This window comes from Eubalaena glacialis, chromosome 14 (genome assembly GCF_028564815.1).
Source record: "Eubalaena glacialis isolate mEubGla1 chromosome 14, mEubGla1.1.hap2.+ XY, whole genome shotgun sequence".
NCBI lineage: Eukaryota > Metazoa > Chordata > Mammalia > Artiodactyla > Balaenidae > Eubalaena > Eubalaena glacialis.
The window spans coordinates 25518006-25538287 of NC_083729.1; the positions used below are offsets into that span (position 1 = coordinate 25518006).

At 46.6% G+C, this 20282-nt stretch overlaps 1 protein-coding gene across 1 annotated transcript in view; it reads right to left on the minus strand.

The window, feature by feature from the left end:
* The window catches only part of XDH (xanthine dehydrogenase), a 59447-nt gene that overhangs the window by 23133 nt on the left and 16032 nt on the right, over window positions 1–20282 (minus strand). Inside the window, exons 7-18 of the mRNA XM_061168661.1 lie at window positions 17936–18004; window positions 17531–17617; window positions 16284–16425; window positions 13983–14075; window positions 13205–13356; window positions 11852–11945; window positions 10086–10195; window positions 7763–7947; window positions 6162–6336; window positions 4667–4750; window positions 2901–3070; window positions 1051–1174 (exon numbers count right to left, since the gene is read on the minus strand). Of these exons, the coding sequence (XP_061024644.1) occupies window positions 1051–1174; window positions 2901–3070; window positions 4667–4750; window positions 6162–6336; window positions 7763–7947; window positions 10086–10195; window positions 11852–11945; window positions 13205–13356; window positions 13983–14075; window positions 16284–16425; window positions 17531–17617; window positions 17936–18004 (1485 nt within the window). The remainder of the gene's footprint in view (window positions 1–1050; window positions 1175–2900; window positions 3071–4666; window positions 4751–6161; window positions 6337–7762; window positions 7948–10085; window positions 10196–11851; window positions 11946–13204; window positions 13357–13982; window positions 14076–16283; window positions 16426–17530; window positions 17618–17935; window positions 18005–20282) is intronic.

The window sequence follows — 20282 nt, forward strand, 5'->3', positions numbered from 1 at the left end:
TAAAATAATTAATGGTTATTGTTTTCTTTTCATGTAATAAATTCAGTTCCTATAGAAACTTTATGGTTCTCCTTCAGGGATAATTTTTTTCCAACATCCCTCCAAAAATAAACAAAAAAATTGTCCAACTCATCACTTTGGAATATGAGATTTCTGACAATAGGAACCAATACTTAACATGTCTGTCTCTGATAATTACCTCTTCAGAACCCAATTAAGCTCTTGACTTAATTGGTTAGCCTAGTGGTTGTTGAACCTGGCTGATTTTCACTAAACATAATGCTAGTTATGGTCTTAGAGGCTCTTGAAGTTTGTAAAGCAATTTGTGTTCTATCAAATGCTCTCCTTTTGGAGTCCTTGTGTCTCAGGGTTATAGTTTTTCATTCTCTCCTTCACTTTTACCTTAATAATAAGTTGAATTTGTCCTTCAGCAACACCCATCAACCTCCAATTTGCAACATTTGATCTGTACTGGAATTATAAAATGACTGACAACTGTCCTATGACTATATAGGTTTTTGTAGCAGCTGCCTTGAATGTTTGGGATTTTTTTTTTTTTTTGGCAGAACTCCATATATGGTTGAAATCAATAGATAAACTTCCATGTAAGTGAATTATCAATACACATAGTGGTGGTATTGTAATTGTAATTTCTATTCTGGTTGGTTTGTTTAATGTATTTTTATTTTCTTTTAATAAAGGAGCTTAATATTGTACACTTAAGAACCTGATTGTTAGTTAAAATACAGTCACCAGCCTTTTTTTAATGCCACTTTGGCATGGAGTCATCCTACTATGTCTTATACTATGTACAAGCTGCAGCCATCAATTAAACAAATAAATAAACATTAAGTTAAAAGTAAAAGTGCTACCAGGCATATTCTATCCCTTTACTGATTGTCCTGGATACTGGCTAATTGGATGATGGCCGTGATATGTGCAAATGTATAATCTTTTCAAGATCAGGGATTTGGAGGAAAAAACACAAATTAAAACTTAAATACTCATTCCACTAACTTCATATTTTTTTTAAAAAAATCCAAGATGTACCTCATCCTTTGCAAAGACTGTCTCATCATTAAAAAGTCCAGTTTCGTTACTCCCAGGAATATCATCAGCGGAGAGAAAGCAAACAAACCCTGGCACCTTCTGAGCTTCTGAAATATCAATGGACCTGCAAGAAGGAGGAGGAATGTGAGGAGCCAGGGAGGAAAACTGAAGCGGAAGACCTGTCACCTGACACAATGATGAACTATGCTGTTCTTTTACCTGTGTATCAATAATTTTTTCCCAAAAGGTTGTATAATAGAGAAAATTTCTAAAATATCTTCAGCTATATTTTTATATCTTATAAATCTTGCTCCTTGTAGTTCCCCATCCAATCCCATCCATCCCTCCGTAGGGAGAACAGATACTATCATCTAGAACAGGGATCTATACCCTCAAAGAGTCTATTGATAGAATTCAGGGATCCATGAACTTAAATGGGAAAAAAAAAAAAGACCCATTACCCAATTGGATAACCTTGTCTTCTTTTTTTTTTTTAAATATATATATATATTTTTAAAATTAATTAATTAATTAATTAATTTGTTTTTGGCTGTGTTGGGTCTTTGTTTCTGTGCGAGGGCTTTGTCTAGTTGCGGCAAGCGGGGGTCATTCTTCATCGCGGTGCGCGGGCCTCTCACTATCACCGCCTCTCTTGTTGCGGAGCACAGGCTCCAGATGCGTAGGCTCAGTAGTTGTGGCGCACGGGCTTAGTTGCTCCGCGGCATGTGGGATCTTCCCAGACCAGGGCTCGAACCCATGTCCCCTGCATTGGCAGGCAGATCCTCAACCACTGCGCCACCAGGGAAGCCCTAACCTTGTCTTCTTTTTGACAGTTTTTCCTCCACCCTAACATTTCCCTTTTCTACCTTCTATCCTATCCTATCCTATTTTGCAAATGCTGATTAAATGCTTACCACGTGGAGGCCACCGTGCTGAGTGCTGTGAGAGTTATAAGATGAATAGGACATGTTTGTCCCCATGGACCTTGTACAATGCCCTATTTTGGTCTCCAAGTATAAGAGAACCGAAAAGCATTTACTCTGGAGAGCTCCAACACCCACATCACAGCTAATACCTATCCAGATTTAGCACATTAGGGCCCTTGCTGTACCACTCAGTTTCCTCATCTGGAACATGGGGATAATAATATGACCTGCCTATAGGGTTGTGGTGGGGAAGAGATAAGGCCACATGTGCAAAATGCTTTAAACCAGGCTGCAGCAAATATTGTGTGATGTGAGTGTTTTTATCATCATCATCATCATCATCATCATTGAGGTAGCAATTCTTGCCATTTGGGCTCTCAAAGTTCAACAAACGGCTACAAGTGACTATTCTCTGCTGGGTCCTTTGTGGACACTATCACTGATCCTCACAAAAGTACCCTATGGAGAAAATGAGAGCTTAAGCACACAAGCCAAGGTCAAGTTGCTAAGCACTGGAATAGGAAGTCAATGCCAGGCACGCTAAAGCCTCCTTCTTCCCTTTGGTGCTGACTCAAGTTCTCCTGAAGACTTACACTGAAGTTTAGCCCAATATCCACAGTGCAGATATAAGAAAGGCCTTTCAGCAGCTCCTCATTGCTTTTCCGGCCAAGTGTTATGTCCCTGTTCAACATCCCAAGGCTTTCCTGATCTGGCCCCTGCCTATCTCTCCAATGTCATCCCCCCACCCTCCCAGCACCCCTGAGTCCCTCACGTCTCCTGCTCCTCTCCAGACTGGTTTTAACAAGAGTTCCCGTGTTCCTCTCTGGACTGGGAGGCCCTGGAGGAGGCTTGTCGTCGTGGCATCTCCAGGGCCTGGCAGGTGCTCCCTGCACCCCCCTTCCCAAGTGTTTTTACTGCACGCACTTGATCTTGGCGTGGGCCCGGGTGCTGATGACCAGCCGGAGGAACAGCTCATTCTCGTAGCGAGGGATGTCATCACAGTACACAGCCTCCCCAGAGGCCTGCAGGGCCGCGGCCAGGTGGGGCAGGGGCCGGCCCACCATGTCCTCCTCAGACTGACCCTTGGGCACCTCCTGAAACAACATGGCCACCAATCAGGCTGAGCTGCAGAGGACACAGTTCCCCTAGAGGCCCCAGGGAGCCATGGAGAGCTTCAGGCCAAAGCAAATGTGAGGAGTGAGAATGGAGGAGGCAGGCGGGGAACAGGGTGAAAGAGACAGAAGGCAGGTAAGAAGGCATTGAGAAGAGTGGTCACAGTATCGCTATACAGTCATCCACGGGCATCCGCCCAGGACCCCCCATGGATACCCAAATCTGCAGATGCTCAAGTCCCTTATATAAAATGGGGCAGTACAGTTGGCCCTCTGTATCCATGGGTTCCACATCCACAGATGAGGGCTGACTGTATGCAGGAGCAAACAAAACAAGGAAACCAAATGTTTTTGAGGGTTGGGTAAATAAACTATGCTATGCTCACAGGATGGAATAACATACAACTGTTAAAAGACAGTTTTGAAGAATTTTAATTAGAAGGAAAGAATGCTCATGCTAAGTGTAAAAGCAGGACATACAACATTGTGTGTGTGTGTGTAATGACTCAAAATTCTGTGGAAAAATGTTATAAATATAGTACAAATATGTCCATATATGCATAGGAAAAAATGGAAAGAAGTATACAAACATATAATAATGATTTTCTCTTGGAGGTGAGATTTGGGGTGATTTTTATTTTCTTATGTTTTTCTATATTTTTCAAAATGTTCTAAAATGTATTCAGTTTATAATAAAACTCTGTTTTGTGTGTTTTTTCAAAGTAATAATAATGATGGCTAGTATTTATTGAGAGTTTACTATATACCAGGAACTACCTAAGGTATTCACTTTTATTAACCCATTGAATCCTCAAAACCATGCTGTGAAACAGGGGCCCTCATTAGCCACATTTGCAGCTGGGCATAATTAACTTGCCCAAGAGGCACAGAGAGAAAGTAACTTGTCCAAGGTTACACAGTTATGTGATGGCAGAGTTTGGATTCAAGTGCTGGCAGTCAGGCCCAGAGTTCATGCTTTGGACCATTACACTCTAGAGCAGGGGTCTACAAATCATTGACAATGGGCCAAATCTGGCCCACTCCCTGTTTTTACAAATAAAGTTTTATTGGTGCATAGCCACACACATTCATTTATGTATTGCCTCTTGCTCCTTTTGTGCTCCAATGATGGAGTTGAGGAATTACAGCAGAGACTATGTGGCCCACAAAAATCCAAAACATTTACAGCTGACCCTTTAACTAATACCTGTCAAAAAATTACTGTTGATAGAAATTGGGTTTTTAAAATTTTGTTTAGTTTACATGCTCAAGAGAACTCCTAGCTTTGCACATTAGCCCTACAAAGGAACTAGAAAAAAACAAAATGGGGAAAAAAAGCTTTTTAAGGAGCAGGTGAAGATGAGAGGAATCCCAAGAGAGAAATTTAGGTGAGCAAGGGGGGGAATGGCTTCATTCACATTAATATAATTCCCATTTCCTTCACTAGACATTTATGCACAACGGTAAGGAGCTTTAAGCACCCACATACAATGTGAGTCGGTCATTCACCAATGGTCAGCATCATCTGAGGTGCCCTGCAAGGGCCACTGATATTAGCTACATACCGTCTGTACTCACTTGGAAGAGCTGGATGTTGGCTGGAGGGTCTTTGTGAAAGAGTAAGGTGGCGCTGGAATAGGTGGGGTCCAGTTTACCACACTTCTGTGGAGACAAGATAACAGAGGTGATCGTGACTATTTCTATCATTGATCCCATCCTTGGTTGTTCCCAAGTGGTAAAAGTAACAACTTTCTCATCTCCTCATTTACACTCCTGGTACTGGCTGGATCTATCTCAACATCTGAACGTGGGCTCTGACAGCTTCTCTTCCCCCACCCCTGCACCCTACTTCCTCTGACACACCAAACCAAAGTTTCCCTCCTTCCTGCATTTATGCATGTTGCTTTCTCTGTTGGGAATATCCTTCTCCCTCAGTCTTCCTAGAAAAGTCATCCTTTTTCTCCTCAATTCTGTGGGAAATATTTAGTGGTAGGGGAAATTCTCATAGTATCATCTTAACAAAATAAAGGGGAACGTGAAGCTCTGTATGCAGCATGACACAAAATCTATTTAGAAAATGATATATCCAGATCAAAGGATAGGAAGATGATAGATATATAGATAGACAGATGGAAGGACAGATAGAAAGAGAGAGAGAGATGGAGCAAATAGGATGACAGACAGATGGACAGATAAACATAGGAAAAAGATGAGAGAAATAAGGAAAAATATTAGCAGTGGCTTTATCTAAGATCTGAGAGTAATTTTAATTTTTTCTTTATACATTTCTGTATTTCTAAAGTTTTCCACAAATTTATTACTTACATAATCAGAAAAAATTAAGTATTACAAATGTTTATAAGAAGGGATCTCACTCTGCTGCACCCACAGCTGTGAAGCCTTCTCTCCTTTGTGCCCCACCCCCCATTCCATCTCCTATACAGTTGCCACAATAGTACAGTTGCCACACCAGGCTGACCTTTACTGATCCCGTTCTCTCCCACACTAGGCTCCCCCATGCCACCCCTAGTGCACACAGTACAATCTTATGATATAATAGGTGCAAAATAAATACTTGCTGGCAAACCTTTCTCAGGAGCTGGACTCTACCTCAACTAGCATCCTCTCCTGGATGCACATCTCCCCTGACTGTAGCAGCCCCACCTCACATTCTCATCACATCACATTCCCATTCTAACTACACAACCACAGTTGTATCAGCTACACTGCTGGAAGGATCAGCTGGTCTACCCGCCCCCAGATTTTATAGCTAAGACACAGAAAGAGTGGTGACCTACTCAAGTTCTCACCTGAGGTAATGACACAGCCAGGATAAGAACCCACATCCCCGACTCCCAGCCCAGTGCTCTGCCTCTCAGCCACCCAGTTGGCTCCCATCTCCATGTGGCTCCTTAGGCTGTGTCCCTGGTCCCTGCTCCTCTGTCCTTAGACATCTAGAGGAGAGGAACGTTTACCACCTGGTCCACGGCACTCTCCTACCCTGGCCAGCTTCCCAGATCCCTAAACACAAGTGCTGCAGGAAGTCTTTGCCTTGCCCAGGCCCCACACTCACATCTTCTGAGTCCTCTTTGCCCAGCTTCTGCAACACTGTCAGGTAGAACTTGAAGAAGAAGCTGAGGGTGAGGGTGCGCCGGAACTCAATCATGCCACCTGGGGCATCTGGGGACAAGGGCAACTCCTCCACCAGGCCTGCACACACGTCCTGCAGCAGCTTCTCATTCCAGAACCTGCCAGAGAGCAGGCTGTGGGAGAGCGCTCCCACCCAGCTCTCAGAATCCATTGTGTGAGTGGTTTGCACAGGGCCTTAGAGTCATGAACCTCAGCTCAAAATGTGGCTCAGATACTTATAGTTATGTGACTTTAGGCAAGTTACTTAACCTCCTTGAGCCTCAGTTTTCTCTTCTTTAAAAATAGATACAATTTTTTAAAGACCACAAAAATAATAATAGGTAAATCTATTGAGTTCGTATAATGTACTAGGTAATGTCCCAAGTGCTTTATATGAAATGTCGTTTTTAATTTAAATTAAAACGTATAGTCAGGAAAATTTTTACACTCATTTTACCAATGAGAAAACTGAGACATGGAAAAATTAAGTAACTTGACTTATATTACCCATCTGTTAAGCACTGGAGCCAGGAATTGGAACCAAGGAACCAAACTCCAAAGTTAAGCTTTATCTATCCATATGGTTATTGTAAGAATTACATAGGACAGTGCTAGCAAAGTGCTTGGTACAACTGCTGCCATATAGTAGCCATAGTAATAGTAGTTGCTATAATCATAGTGTAGCAGCAGTAACAGTAATAGTAGCAATAGCAATAGTAGCAGCAGCAATACTAGTAGTAGTAATACTAACAGTGACAGAAGCAGTAATAGTAGTAGTAGTGAAAGCAATAGTAATAGTAGAAGCAGAAGTAATAATAGAAATAGGAGAAGCACCAGTAGTAATAGCAATAGCACCAGTAATACTACTGGTAGTAGAAGTAGCAGCAGCAGCAGTAGTGATACTATTAGTAGTAATAGTGGCGGCAGCAGTGCTAGTTGCAATAGTAATAGTTGTAGTAGCAGTAACAGTAGTAGTAATAGCAATAATAATAGCATTAATAGTAGCATCTTTAAAAGTAGCAGCAGCAGTAACACCAGTAGTAGTAATACTAGGAGTAACAGCAATAATAGTATATTAGTAGTAGAAGAGACAGCAGTAGTAGTAGCAGCTATAATAGTGGCAGTAGCCACAATAGTAATATTAGTCATAGTAGTGATAGCAATAGGAATAACAGTAATGGTAGTAGTAGAACAGTAGTAATAATAGTAGCAGAAATAATATGAGTAGCACTAGCTGTAGCAATTGGAGTAGTAGAAGCAGCAGCAGTAGTAGCAATAGTAACGGTAGTTGTAGCTGCAGCAATAAGTAGTAATAGTATTAGTAAAGCAGCAGTAGTAGCAATGCTAATAGTAGTACAGCAGCAGCAACACTATTAACAGTAATACCACTAGTGGCAGCAGTAATCACAGTAGTAGTAGTAGAAGCAGCTACAGTAGTAACAGTAGTAGCAGCAATGGTAATACTGCTGGTAGTCAGAGTAGTAGCAGCAGCAGTGATAATATTAGTAGCAGCAGGAGCAATTTTATTTTGCTGTTAGCTCTTACTTCAATAGCTGTTTCTGCGTGGTCTTGAGGGCTGAGATGGTTCTGTCCGCCATTCCACCATAGCAAAGGGCCAGCTCCTTTACCTGCGTGGTTCCTGGCTGGAACAGGACTCTCATGCCACAGGTCACCTTGGCTATGTCATCTTCTCTCCGGGAGGCCTGCTTGAATGCTGAGAAAAACTCACCCTAAAAATAACAGAAAAATACCTGTTTCCTACCTTGTTTTGCAAGGACTGCAAATGGTGAGCCTGAAGCAGGGATACAAGATGGGGTGAGGTGGTAAGACCATCACAGAGCAGCCAAGAGCTGGTGGTAGAGGTCAAAGATCGGGACATAACTACCACCTTTTCAGGAGAAGTTCCAGATAATGTTCCTGGAAGCTGGGACAGGGCCAGGATTTCTGCCTATCAGTCTGGAAAATAGGAAATCAGGGACACAGGAGAACTGGGTGCTCTCAACCAAAGAGCAGGAGGAGGCAAGGTGCTTTCACGAAGGCTCCTGAGAGACTGGCTCAGCCCCACCACGGCTTCCCCATCCTGGTGCCCGGAATCATGTCCACTCGGCCTCCCCAGAGCTGTTCTGAAGGCTCCACTGGCCTGACCACCTCTCAAGCAGGTACAGTGCGATGCCAAAGGGTGTTTGAAACCCAGCATCAGATGGAGGTGTTTGTGGCTTCTGCAGATGCTCTCCCTGACTTGCGTCTCCTACCAGTCTACTGGCTATGGTTAGAAATCTTGTTTCCTGAAAGAAAGACTCACTATGAAACAGTAGCTGCCTTTGTGCTTTGAACATACATCTCCCCCGGATCCAAGCCAATCTCTGTCATTGGAGATAGGAGGAGAGTGTGAGTTACTTTCCAGGTAAGAACCATCTGTTTCAGGTTCTGCTCGAGGTCTGAGCTCACCCTGGCACCACAAGTTCTGATGAATGTCAAAGGTGGGAGGTTTAAGGAAAGGTTTATTGGAGAAACAAGGAGCCCCACTGTTCAGGTTCAAAATGGCCCCAGACTTTTGTTGAAGAAGCCACGGAGACCCCTCCTAATGAGAAAGCTTGTCTAGATTTCTGATGTCTAACATGGCCCTGGGGCAATGAGCCCAGAGCTTGAGCTCGGTTCTGGAACAGGTTCCAGCCGCTAACTTCCAGGACTGTGCTCGCCCACGGCAACATTTTTCCCGGGGTTCATGCAGTGTCAGCATCAGGTCATCAGCTGTTCTTTCTTGAGAAAGACCTAATTCTGGGTATTAAAACCTCTTTTCATTTATAAAATGTTTTTTGTTAATGTCCCTACCCGGCAAAATAAAAACTGGGCAGTGTTACGCCTGTTTCCTCTTCCTTTCCCCACCTCATAATTAAAAAAAAAAAAAATCTACTGATCTGTGAAATACAAAAACTCTGGGAATCCCTGTTCAAAATGGTCTATAAGGACAAGCTGGAAAATCATTAAGAAACCACTACAGGGATATAACTGCTTTAATTTAATTAGTATTCTCATTAACGAGGTCAAAATCAGCAAGGGCAAAACATGCCTTTAACACTAAACACTAACGCTAAAGCACAAGCTCTGGTAAACCCTTAATACTCTCCTTTACAGCTGGTTCCTGGCTCTCACAGATCACTTTTCTAAAAGGCCCACTGAGGAATGTATAGGACAAAACCACACCAGCTCAAGACACCACAGGCCCCAAGGAACAAGAGCAAGGCGGCCAGAGGAGCCCAGACCTGCCCCAACAAGCCAGAAAACCGTCTCGTGAAGCAGAAATCCATCCAAGACAACACAGGGCAAGGTCAGTGAAAAAGCACCTTGTCAAGCCCAAGGTCAGCATGTGAGGACCTGACTCACAGGTAGCTTCTCTACCCAGCATGCAAACTCCACACTTCATCATACGAAAACTGGGGCAGGGATACTCCACAACTAGATGTGTTCTTGGAATTATGTCGCTAGCACTAGCTGGATCTCCACCAGCTCCTGAATATCTGCCAGGAACCTTATGAATTCTTTCTTTTCAGTCTTCGCAATAACCCGCACAGTCAGTAACATGGGCCCATTTTACAGATGAGGAAATTGGGGCTCAGAAAGATGAATGACTCACTCAGGATCACACATCTACCTGTCTGGTTTCATTGACTATACCCTGTGCCCCCTACCCTGAAACTCCTCATTGTCCAGAGAGTAATACAGTTGGTTAAAGGCAAGGTTCAGAGACAAGAACATCAATGTTAAAGTGAAGAGATGCTAAGTTTGGTTCCCGAGGCAGGCTCTGGTCTCCCTGTCTGGAGCCTGGCAGGAGTAGGGGTGAGTCAGGATGTTTCTGACAGCATCTCACCTCCCTGCTGTAGGGGATCTCAATGGAGAGCAGTATCTCCTCTGGACCTAGCAGGGTCTTTCTGTAGCCAGGGAAGAAGGTGTGATCCATCGGAACTGTTCTTCTGGTGCCTGTACAGAGGCAAGATAGAGAGGGACCAATGTGAGGAAAGCATAGGACAGACCACCAGTGGAATTCTCCATCCTGGTCTCTGATGCCCACAGTCAGAGGCAGTGGCTGGCACAACGGGGGCCAAGGTGCTCCATTTGAAATCCCTAAGCACTGGTGTGCTGGTGACTGTTTAACAATCAGTTCTTTGAGAAAAAGCCCTGATTCAAAGCATTTGCTAGTTTTTGTGGTATAACTACTCCTACCACGGCCAATGTAAAGCTAAAAGAGCAACATCGCTCAGTGTGATGTTGAAAGGCGGGTAGCAAAGAGTTGACACAGCAGACCTGCCCTCCTCTGAAAGTCCTGCTTACAAGGTTGGCCACTAGCTATCCTGTGGGACCTTGGATTTCAGGAGAGTTCCCACCATTCCCTGATAAGAACGGCTCACTGGGCCTGAAATGTTTGTACACATCATATGGTTTATGCTGAACACCTGACTTTCCTTCTGGGAGTCTGGACTTCTGGTAGGTGCCAGGCAGAGTTACATGACCAGCCCCCAGTAAAAGCCCTGGGTGCTGAGTCTCTAACAAGCGTCCCTGGTAGACTACCCTTCACATGTGTTGTCACAGCTCAACTTATTACTGGGGAGATTGAGTATGTCCTGTGTGACTCCCCTGGGAGGAGGCCCTGGAAGCTTGTGCCTGGTTTCCTCTGCCCCATGCATCTTTCCCCTTTGCTGATTTTGCTTTCTATCCTCCTGCTGTAATAAGTCATAGCCATGAGTAAGACTCTATGCTGGGTCCTGTGAGTCTTCCTTGACCTCCTAAGAGTCATCAAACCTAGAGGTGGTCTTGGGGACCCTCCAACGAGGAAAGATGGACAGGAGTACACCATTATGTAGCATTTCCACTCTACAAATATAACAAATGGAAATAACCTCAAGGGCATAGACAACTGTAAAATGAAATAAAATAATTAGGAAGTGGTGAATTTTGAGTACTTATTACCTTTGGTTTTTTTTTAACATCTTTATTGGAGTATAATTGCTTTACAATGGTATGTTAGTTTCTGCTTTATAACAAAGTGAAATCAGCTATACATATACATATATCTCCATATCTCCTCCCTCTTGCATCTCCCTCCCACCCTCCCTATCCCACTAGGGATATATGTATATGTATAGCTTTGTGACTAGGTGGTCACAAAGCACCGAGCTGATCTCCCTGTGCTATGCGGCTGCTTCCCACTAGCTACCTATTTTACATTTGGTAGTATATATAAGTCCATTACCTTTGTTTATTATATTTTGTTAATATACTTTACTTCATTGTAAGGTTATATAGTTTAAGTTTTAATAGCTGCCATGTTTAACCAATGCTCAGACTCTCTGAAAACCCAGCCATCAGCTGTGGTGAGCAGTGTACTCTGGCCCCAGCACACACCGCTAAGTAAGGCATCTGGTTGACAGGTCCTGTTGTGAATTCTTAATAAAGTGATGGTCCAGCTCTCCTGGCCCCCAACCTGGGTACATCTCCCTTTGCAGTTGCCAGGGATCCAAACTTTAGGAAAGCTGCATCATTGAACTTTGGGCTCTGCTTCTCCAGAAAGTGACCTATCTTGTGAGACTCCACCCCATCCCCAGCCCTCTTTCCTGACCACTGCGTGAGGCAGCTCACCTCTGGACACGATGGTCAGCTTGGTCCCACTGGCCATGAACACAGGGTTGAGGTCGGAGATGGGGCTGGCTGTGATGATGTTCCCTCCAATGCACTAGGACAAGCAGAGAGGGCGTGTGAGAGAGCCCACCCCAGGGAAGCCCTGCTCACACAGCTGGCTCCCGAACACACAGAAGGTGGGGGACACCTGCTGAACGGAGAGCCCTGAGGTTCTCCACCCCTGTGGAGACACAGGATCAGCACAGTAAGAACTTGGGCATTCGGGCAACATGCAAGAGCTTCCAATGCCTGGGGTGGGCGCTCAGCTCTGAAATTTACCCGTTGGTAAACCGGGATCATCCCGGTTTAAATTGTTTGTTTGTTTGATCGATTTCACCCAAACTTTTTCTGAAAGGGTTGAGGTGGTTTATCACAGAGGCCATAGAGATTTAGTAAAAGAGAAATAAAAGATAAAGATCAAGGAAAATGAGGAGGAAGCCTTAAGGATGAACAGTGTGTTCTAACTGAGCTTCCTTGGCAAAGAATGTAAGGAGAATCAGACACAGGGTTCCTATTATTAGAAAAGAGGAAGAAAACCAGTTGCTCCAGGAAAAAAAAAAAAAAATCCTTCCCAGAAGTAGATTGCATCTGAGCTTGGGAACTCAGTAGAGTTTTCTGGGTTTATGTCTCCTTATCTGTAATCAAAGGAGGCAGGTGCCTGGGGTAGGGTGATGAGAATGGGAGTAGGCTGTTTTGCTTTGTTTTTTGTTCTAATTTAAAACAACAACAGCAGTGGAATGGAAGGGCCAGCTTTTCTCCCAACTCCATCAACCACTGTGAGACTGAAATTGCGCCAGGTGTGAGAACGCCGTCAGCAAACCCAGAATTTGGGGGCTAGTCTGAAGACTTATTACAAACAGTCAACAGGTGGGCCTCTCCCTCCTCTCAGGGGGTCTACCTCTGGTTCTCTCCCCAGCTCTGAAAGGCAGTCCCCTTTCCTATTTCGGCTTCTCCCTAACTTATCTCTCATCTACCTGCTGGCAGCCTCGGCCAAGTCCAGGAAGAGGGGGGCAGGTGGCTCCAACCTCAGGGGTAAAGACTGAGTCACAGCGTGGGTGCTTCCAAGGGTGGCCCACAGGCCACCTTCATCAGAAACACCTGTGGGGCTTGTTAAAACCTGACCCCTGGGCTCCACTCCAGACCTGCCTTCAGACTCTCTGAGGGTGGGGCCCAGGAATCTGCATTTTCAACAAACACCCCAGGCAATTCTAAGCACTTAAGTTTGACACCCATTGGGTCTGCAGCAGAGTCCAGACTAGCCCCCCTCGCCTTGCGATGAAAACGTGCATCCTGGGCCCCTAAATAGGGACTCACCGCCACAGACTTGACCTGCTTCCCGGCAAACCAGCGCAGCTGCTGCAGGACGCCTCTGAACACCTCTGTTTTCTGGGTGGGAAGCTTAGCAACCGCATCGAGCAGGGTCTTTTCCACAGAGTTCAGGGAGCAAGCGGCTCCAAAGGAGATACCTGGGAACACACGCTCGGAATGACAGCAATCCCCGTCACAGCTCGGAAAGCACTTCCATACACAGCAATCCCCGTCACAGCTCAGAAAGCACTTCCATACACAGCAACCCCAGTAAGGCTAAACCAGGACACACATCTTTATATGGATGAGGAAATTAAGGCCCAGAGAGGTCAAGTGACCTGCCCAATGCCACACAGCTAATAAAAGAGCCAGGACTCAACCCCAGGCCTGTTGACCCTACAACCAGAGTGCTCGTTTCTCTAAACCAGTGGTTCTCAACTCAATAAAATCAGATCTCTGAGGGTGAAGTCTTGGCATTTTTTAAAAAAAAGCACCCCAAAAATTCCCCCCACCTACCCCCTATTTCCATGAGCAATTCTAGCATGCAGCCAGCATAGAGAACAACCACGGAGAATCCCAAGCCCCTTGCCCGCTGGCACCCTACCATGGATGCTCCGTGGAGGAGGGCACTGAGGGTGCCCGCTTTCCCCATGCAGGGCAGCTCCCAAAAAAGCAGGAGGCAGCGGGAGCCAAAGAGGAGTCTTTCCTGGCACTCGCCATCCCCCCGCATGACCCACCTCCAGCATCCCAGCCCCTCTGTGGGCTCAGGCAAACTTCCCCTTACCCTCCATTCCGTGCTCCACTGAATTCAGCTCAGGGATCCAGGCTGGGCAGATGATCACAGGAAACAGCTGATTCTTAAACTTCATCTCAATGCCTCAAGACAAACGAGAAGCCTCAAGTTATAGGTCTGTTGTTTATCACCAGGGCATTTTTTCCCACCACTGCACACAGGACGGAGGACATATTCACGATCGTAACATGCTCCGTGGGTGTCTTGGGATTAGGGGGTGCAGTGGACAAGATGTGGGATTAAGTGCAGTTTCCGCACAATCAGCCTGAAAGCTATGTCTTTCTCTCCCTCTCAAAAAACCCCATCGGAATTCAAATAAGATGAACTTGAATTCGTGTGTGTGGTGTGTGTGTGTGTGTGTGCATATGTGCATGTGTGTTTAATCACAATATTAGAAAAAGGGCATGAAAATAAGTCAGGAACGCTTCTAAGAACTTTACATATTTTAACTCATTTAATCCTCACAATAACCCTATGAAACACTGTGATTTTCTCTGTTTATAGATGAAGAAACTGAGGCACAGGGAGGTTAAATTTCTTGCCCAAATTACAAAGCTAAGAACGGGCATATCTCAGTACCAGAGCAATTATTAGAATTGGGATGTAATAGTAATATGATATGAAAGTCTAACATTCAGACAAAACAGGAAAATTGACTGAGAGAGAAAACTTCAAGTTGGCCTCCCAGTTCCCAATAGCTGTCTGAGTTCTTAAGGTGCACGGCTTGGTGCGACCGAATGTCTGTGTCTGGATTCTGTCCTTCCGGTGAATCAAGTAAGAAACCTCTGCGAACAGACCTGCTTCTGTTCCTCAGACCCAGTTAGCACAGCACCTCTCCCAGCCCCGCCCACAGGGCTGTAGATGGAAAAGGGTAAGAAGGAAATGTCTGTGCATCAACCCCCCCCCCCCTTTCGGGTGCTGTTGAGGGTCTCTGAAGGCAGGCGCAGGCTTTGAGGAGTCTGGCCTGTTTGAATATCAGCTCATAGGACGAAGAATGCAGATGGAGCCACCAAGTGGCTCATTTTGACCAGGGGCTCTCTATGACCCACTTCCCCCGACATCGTGGTTGTAGGTGGTTACGCTGTGAGGACTGTGTGTGAGGGAGGCCGGGGTGGAGCTGTGGCATGGTCTTAAGCAATTATTTCTAATTTGGAGCTTATAATATCTTTGTGAATGCCTTTCTCTTAGAATCTAACTGAGCCCAGGACATTGTGTGACTCGTGGCGAGGAAAATGTCATATACCCAAGGACCCCAAATATTCTTCCAGCCCGTCATTCTCCACCTTAACTCATGGGACCCTGGGCCTTTGGGTCATGGCTACACAGGCCAGCCATTGTGGTCATATCACCTGAGGCACGTCTCACAGGCCACCCTGCCATCCTGATGTGTCACATTACGGCAGCAGGGGGCTCTGTACATAACCTGTGCTCACAAGGGTGGCCCAGCTCAGCACTTCACCAGCACAGACCTGAGCCAGACCCTCCTCTCTGTGGCTGAAGAACCAACCAGAACCCAGGGCTCGGGGGGTCCCTCCAGAGCCAGAGCCAGGAGTCCCCCACAAGCTGGACTTGGCTGCTTAAAAGCATGTCAAGTCCCCCCAAACCAGGGTTCCTCTGAGGCAGACCTCGGCTGTGCCACCATCCTCTCCTCGGATCCTCACTGGGCTTGGGTCCCAGCCAAGTGGAAACGGGCCAAGCCAAGTTTATAAATGGATGGAGATGAGCAGGGACCTGGGCACCTCTGCTCCTGTGTCTTCAAGCACCAAGCCCGAGAGCTGCACATCTGGTGTCTCCCTGACCTGTTCACGTACTGTGGGCCTCATGTCCCAGGTGGTGGCACCACATGGCAGGTGGCCACAGTCATGGGCAACCCAGCACAGTCACACGTGGACATCTCCTCTCCCTAGCCTTACCACATCACCCCCAGCAAAGGGAGGGCAAGAGAGTGACCTTTATGGAACCCCTAGTGTTCGTCAGGCACTGGCCCAGACACGTGAGCTACGTTGCTCCCTCCTCCTTTAGACTGAGAGACACTGAAGGGAAGGGGTCTGGTCCAGGTGATCTGGGTACCCCTGGCTCTCCCTGAGTACCCAGCGCAGAGCCGGCTCTCTGTCAGTGTTTACGGAGAACAGTCAGCAAGGAGCTCGGTTAATACCCAGAACAACCCTTACAGGAGGTGTCATTACTCCACATATGAAATGTGGAAGTGAGGCCAGAAGAGGACACACAGAGGACACACAGCCACAGGGGCTGAACTGGGCACACTGGCCCAGGGCCACCCCTCGCCCTTACCAATCTCCGTGTTCCCCACCACCAGCTTGGCCTCGGGGTGCTGCGCTTTGAGGTCCAGCAGCTCCTTCAGGGCCGAGGCCTGGATCCAGGTCACACGCTCCCCTTCAAAACGCAGCTGCTTCTGCGGAATGTCTTTCAGCCTCTGGAAAATGAAGTTTTCTTACTGTGCTGCCTCTTCCTCCCCACTGCCATTCCCAGGGCCATTGCTTTAAGTTTGCAAGGGGATCAACTCTTCTATGGATTTGTTTAATACTGAATTCAGACGGAAAATGCACGTCAGGGGAGAAGAGAGGGAGAACACCATGTACCGAGGCAGGAATTACGTTGCAGCTCTTTTATAGACATTATGTCACTTAGTCTTCAGAAGATCTCAGGGAAGGAGGCACTGTTAGTCTCATCTTTTACAGGTGAAGGAGGAACCTGAGGATCAAGGTTATGGGACCTGCTGAAGGTCACTGCCGCAAGGTGACTTGAACTGTCCCACACTGTCTCCAGGAGGTACGGGAGGGGGATCAGAAGGGAATGCAATGGAAGGTTGGCTCTAGAGCATGAGGGGTGATGTGGGGCTGAGAGAGAAAACCCCCAAATCAAACTGATGGTTTTTCAAGGTTTCACAATCCAGAGAAAGATATGCTGGCGGTCTGCTGCAAAGCTGTTCTTTCTGGCCTGTTGAATTCATAAAGCATGAATTCATGAGCTCATGGTGAGCTTCATGAGCTCACCACCCCCTGAGAAATCTGCACTTGAGAAACCTTGAGAGTGGCTTGATTATTATTATTATTATTATTTTGGTCATGAATGTCGGAGTGAAGGAGCAGAATCATCAAGGTGAGAAAGTAGGCATGAGAGGTGTCCTCAAGACGTGGCTGCAGGCCATGGATTGTGTCCTTTGAACACAGCTCTCTTTGTTTGTTTGTTTCGTATATAAATGGACTGCTAACAGAAAGAAGAATGGATTGCTTGAGGGCTTATCCATGAGATTTAGCCAGGAGGTCACCAAATACTCCTGGAGCTCCTGTTACTGTACCCAGTGTGCCAAAGGGATCCACTCCCTCAGAGTGACACGTGTGAGAAGGAGAGAAGTGTGGGTCCCTGTGGGAGTATGTGGCTCAGGGACTTGATGTTTGGGTGTCAGAGAAAGGAAGGGAAATTCAGGCTGAAACCTACAGGACAAGGAGGGCACAAAGGCCCCAGTGGGTACGAGTGGGACCCAACAGGTCTCCAGGGGCTCATGGGGCATCACCTACCAGCAACTCTGGGGGGAAGATGGGTTCCTGCGTGGGATCCAGGGGCATGAACTCCTCTGGGTTGAATAAAGATGGCGAGAGAGTGACCTGCTGGAAAAGGGGACAGATGAGTGATACATTGTCCCCTCCTTTAAAATGCCCCATAGGGCTGGCCTAGCCCTCTGTCCAAGCGAGCTCATCCACAGACCCCAGCAGGCTGGTGGCGGAGCTGGTATCTCCTGGGAAGAAGGGACAAGGAGGTCTTGACAGAGGATCCAGGGCTCATGTACACATTCACCACCCTCATGGTTGGGGCGTAACTGTTTCCTCTTCCAGGCACCACTGCCCAGAGTGTGGAGAGAGCCCACTGGCTCCTTTGATCTGAGGTTGGCCCTCAGGCTTCCAGGCTGAAAAGGATCCACTTACCTTGTGGTCTTTATTCTGGTTCATGCAGCAGTTTGGGTTGTTCCCATTTCCTCCACAGCATCCACCATCCTAGAGAGATGACCAACATTCACACAAAGATATTTGCAAAGAGTTTTCACAGAAGCTAAAGAACCTAGAGTATTACTATCAAATGAAATCTGGGTGTGATACCTATTCCAGCATCAAAAGGGACAGCAGATACCCCCCCCCCATCCCACTTGCCTCTGCACAGAGGAAAGGCCTCTGCTTTAACTACTTTCACTTGGTTAATGTCGATTAAATAACTTGAGAGTAAACAAACAGGACCTCTCCTGGAAGCAGCAGGGATACTTAATTATGAGAAAATATCTCCATAAAAGCTAGTCCTATTTTATCAAATCATCTCTTTGTGCCCACTTTCCTCTTCAGTACTGCTTCCTGAGGAGGCCTTAGTTCCCTGACCAGGGATCGAACCTGCCTCCCCTGCAGGGGAAGCACAGAGTCTTAACCACTGGACCACTAGGGAAGCCCCTCATGCCTCTACTTCTAAACCATCAAGTTCTATGGGAATTGGCTGGGCGCCTCCCAGGCTGGAGTCCTTGTGGGGCTCCTGCCAAAGACGTTCAGGACCAGAGGTGTGCCCGGCCAGTGTGCCTGATGGCCTTCCCACTCCTTATCAGGCACTTCTCGCCAGAAAGCTCCCACTCTTTACCCCTCACTGCAGGCCTGTTCTGGAGGATATGTACAGGTCTGATGACTCATCACCTACGGGGAAAGGACTTGCTCAGAACCTCTTGGGGTGCCAATGGCGGAGCACAGAATAGAGCCCAGATTGCTACCTCCCAAAACCAATGCACTGAAGGTGGGAAAGGGTGTGTTCACCTGACTGATCTAGCCCAAGGAGGCAGGAGTCTCAGCTCAGGGCCCCAGAAGACACTACAGAATCGTGGAGTTGTGCTAAGAGGCAAAAGTGGGGGAACTCCCAGGCATAGACCTGGGACACATTTCCAAGGCAGCTGTTCCTGGGGGTGCAGGCTGGGAGTAGCCCTTCCGAACGTGAATCGCGGAAGACACCATTCATGCCGACGTTTCCCAAAGGGTGAGTCTCCACCTACCAGCGTCCCCGAGGAAGTTCTCAGAGGGCCAAGGAGGCTGAAGGTGTAGCCTCTGAGAACGTGCAAGCGCTGTCAGACTTGCCTCAACCCCCCTGCACATGCTGCCCTGCGTGCAGACCCCTCCTGCATTCACTGCTTTGCCACTGGATCTCAGAGCGGCTCGGTCTATCTTATACCGCCACACCTCCACCTTGCCCTTCCCCTCTGTCTTTGGATAGAAAGGAGAGGGTCTCTTCACATCTCTCTTTTTGGAGGAGTGATGTGGAGAATTACCAGGCCCTGCTTACAGTAAGACAACAGCCTCCCTCACCTGGTCCTTGTGGGGAAGGATGTATTTCGCAAAAGTGGATTATTCAGATAATGAAAGTGCCAGCACTTTCTCACTTAGATCTTTTTCCTCCATAATTCATTGATGTGTTTATGACATAAATTACTGTAACGTACAATAATGTGTCACTGCCCTCAAGGTCTACAGCGGTTGGATAAGGCTAGGGATTTTCCCCAGTGAGATTTCCACTTTTCTCAGTAGGCTAAAACTACTGGGCTTATTTTTATGGTTCCCCCATTTCCTTCCTTGCTGCTAGATGATGTTGTTATTTCCTGCTGTGAACAGGCTGCCTCGCTATAGCATGCTCTCCTCACCCTCTTCCGGTGTGTGCTATGGCCATGAAAACTAGATAGATGAGCTTTGTAGAACTGTGTGTAAGGTAACAATTAAAAGGCTCTGAATAAAGGCCTTGGGGGCCTCCAATGAGTAACATGCATGAGCTTCTGAGCGTCATTCTGTGCGTCAGTCATTTTGCCTGCTTGGAGCATCCAGCTCTACTCTGCTCTGCTGTACACTGCCAGGCAGCTGGAGTGAAGGGGGTGCAGCTCACCTCCTCCCATGGTGTCACAATAGACTCAGGAACTGTGTAAATGATGATAAAACTCTGACCCACAGAAGGAGTATAATTGTCAGCTACACTCAAAAGCCCTTCTCTCTGGAGAAACTAGGAGAGCTGGTCAGACTGTATTTCTTTGAGAAGCCTCCTATGAAATAAGTACATGCACAAGATTAACAATCCCTGGTTCTCAGGGAAGCCTAAGCAATACATGAAGATCAAATATGGGTGACGGAAAAAATGTACCAGCATCACAATTTATGTTGCCATTTACTGAAAATGTAAGATGTGCCAGGCATTGTCCTAAGAGCTTTTCAAGAAGTCCTTTCCACAAGCACTGTAAGGTAGGTATTATTACAATCCCCATTT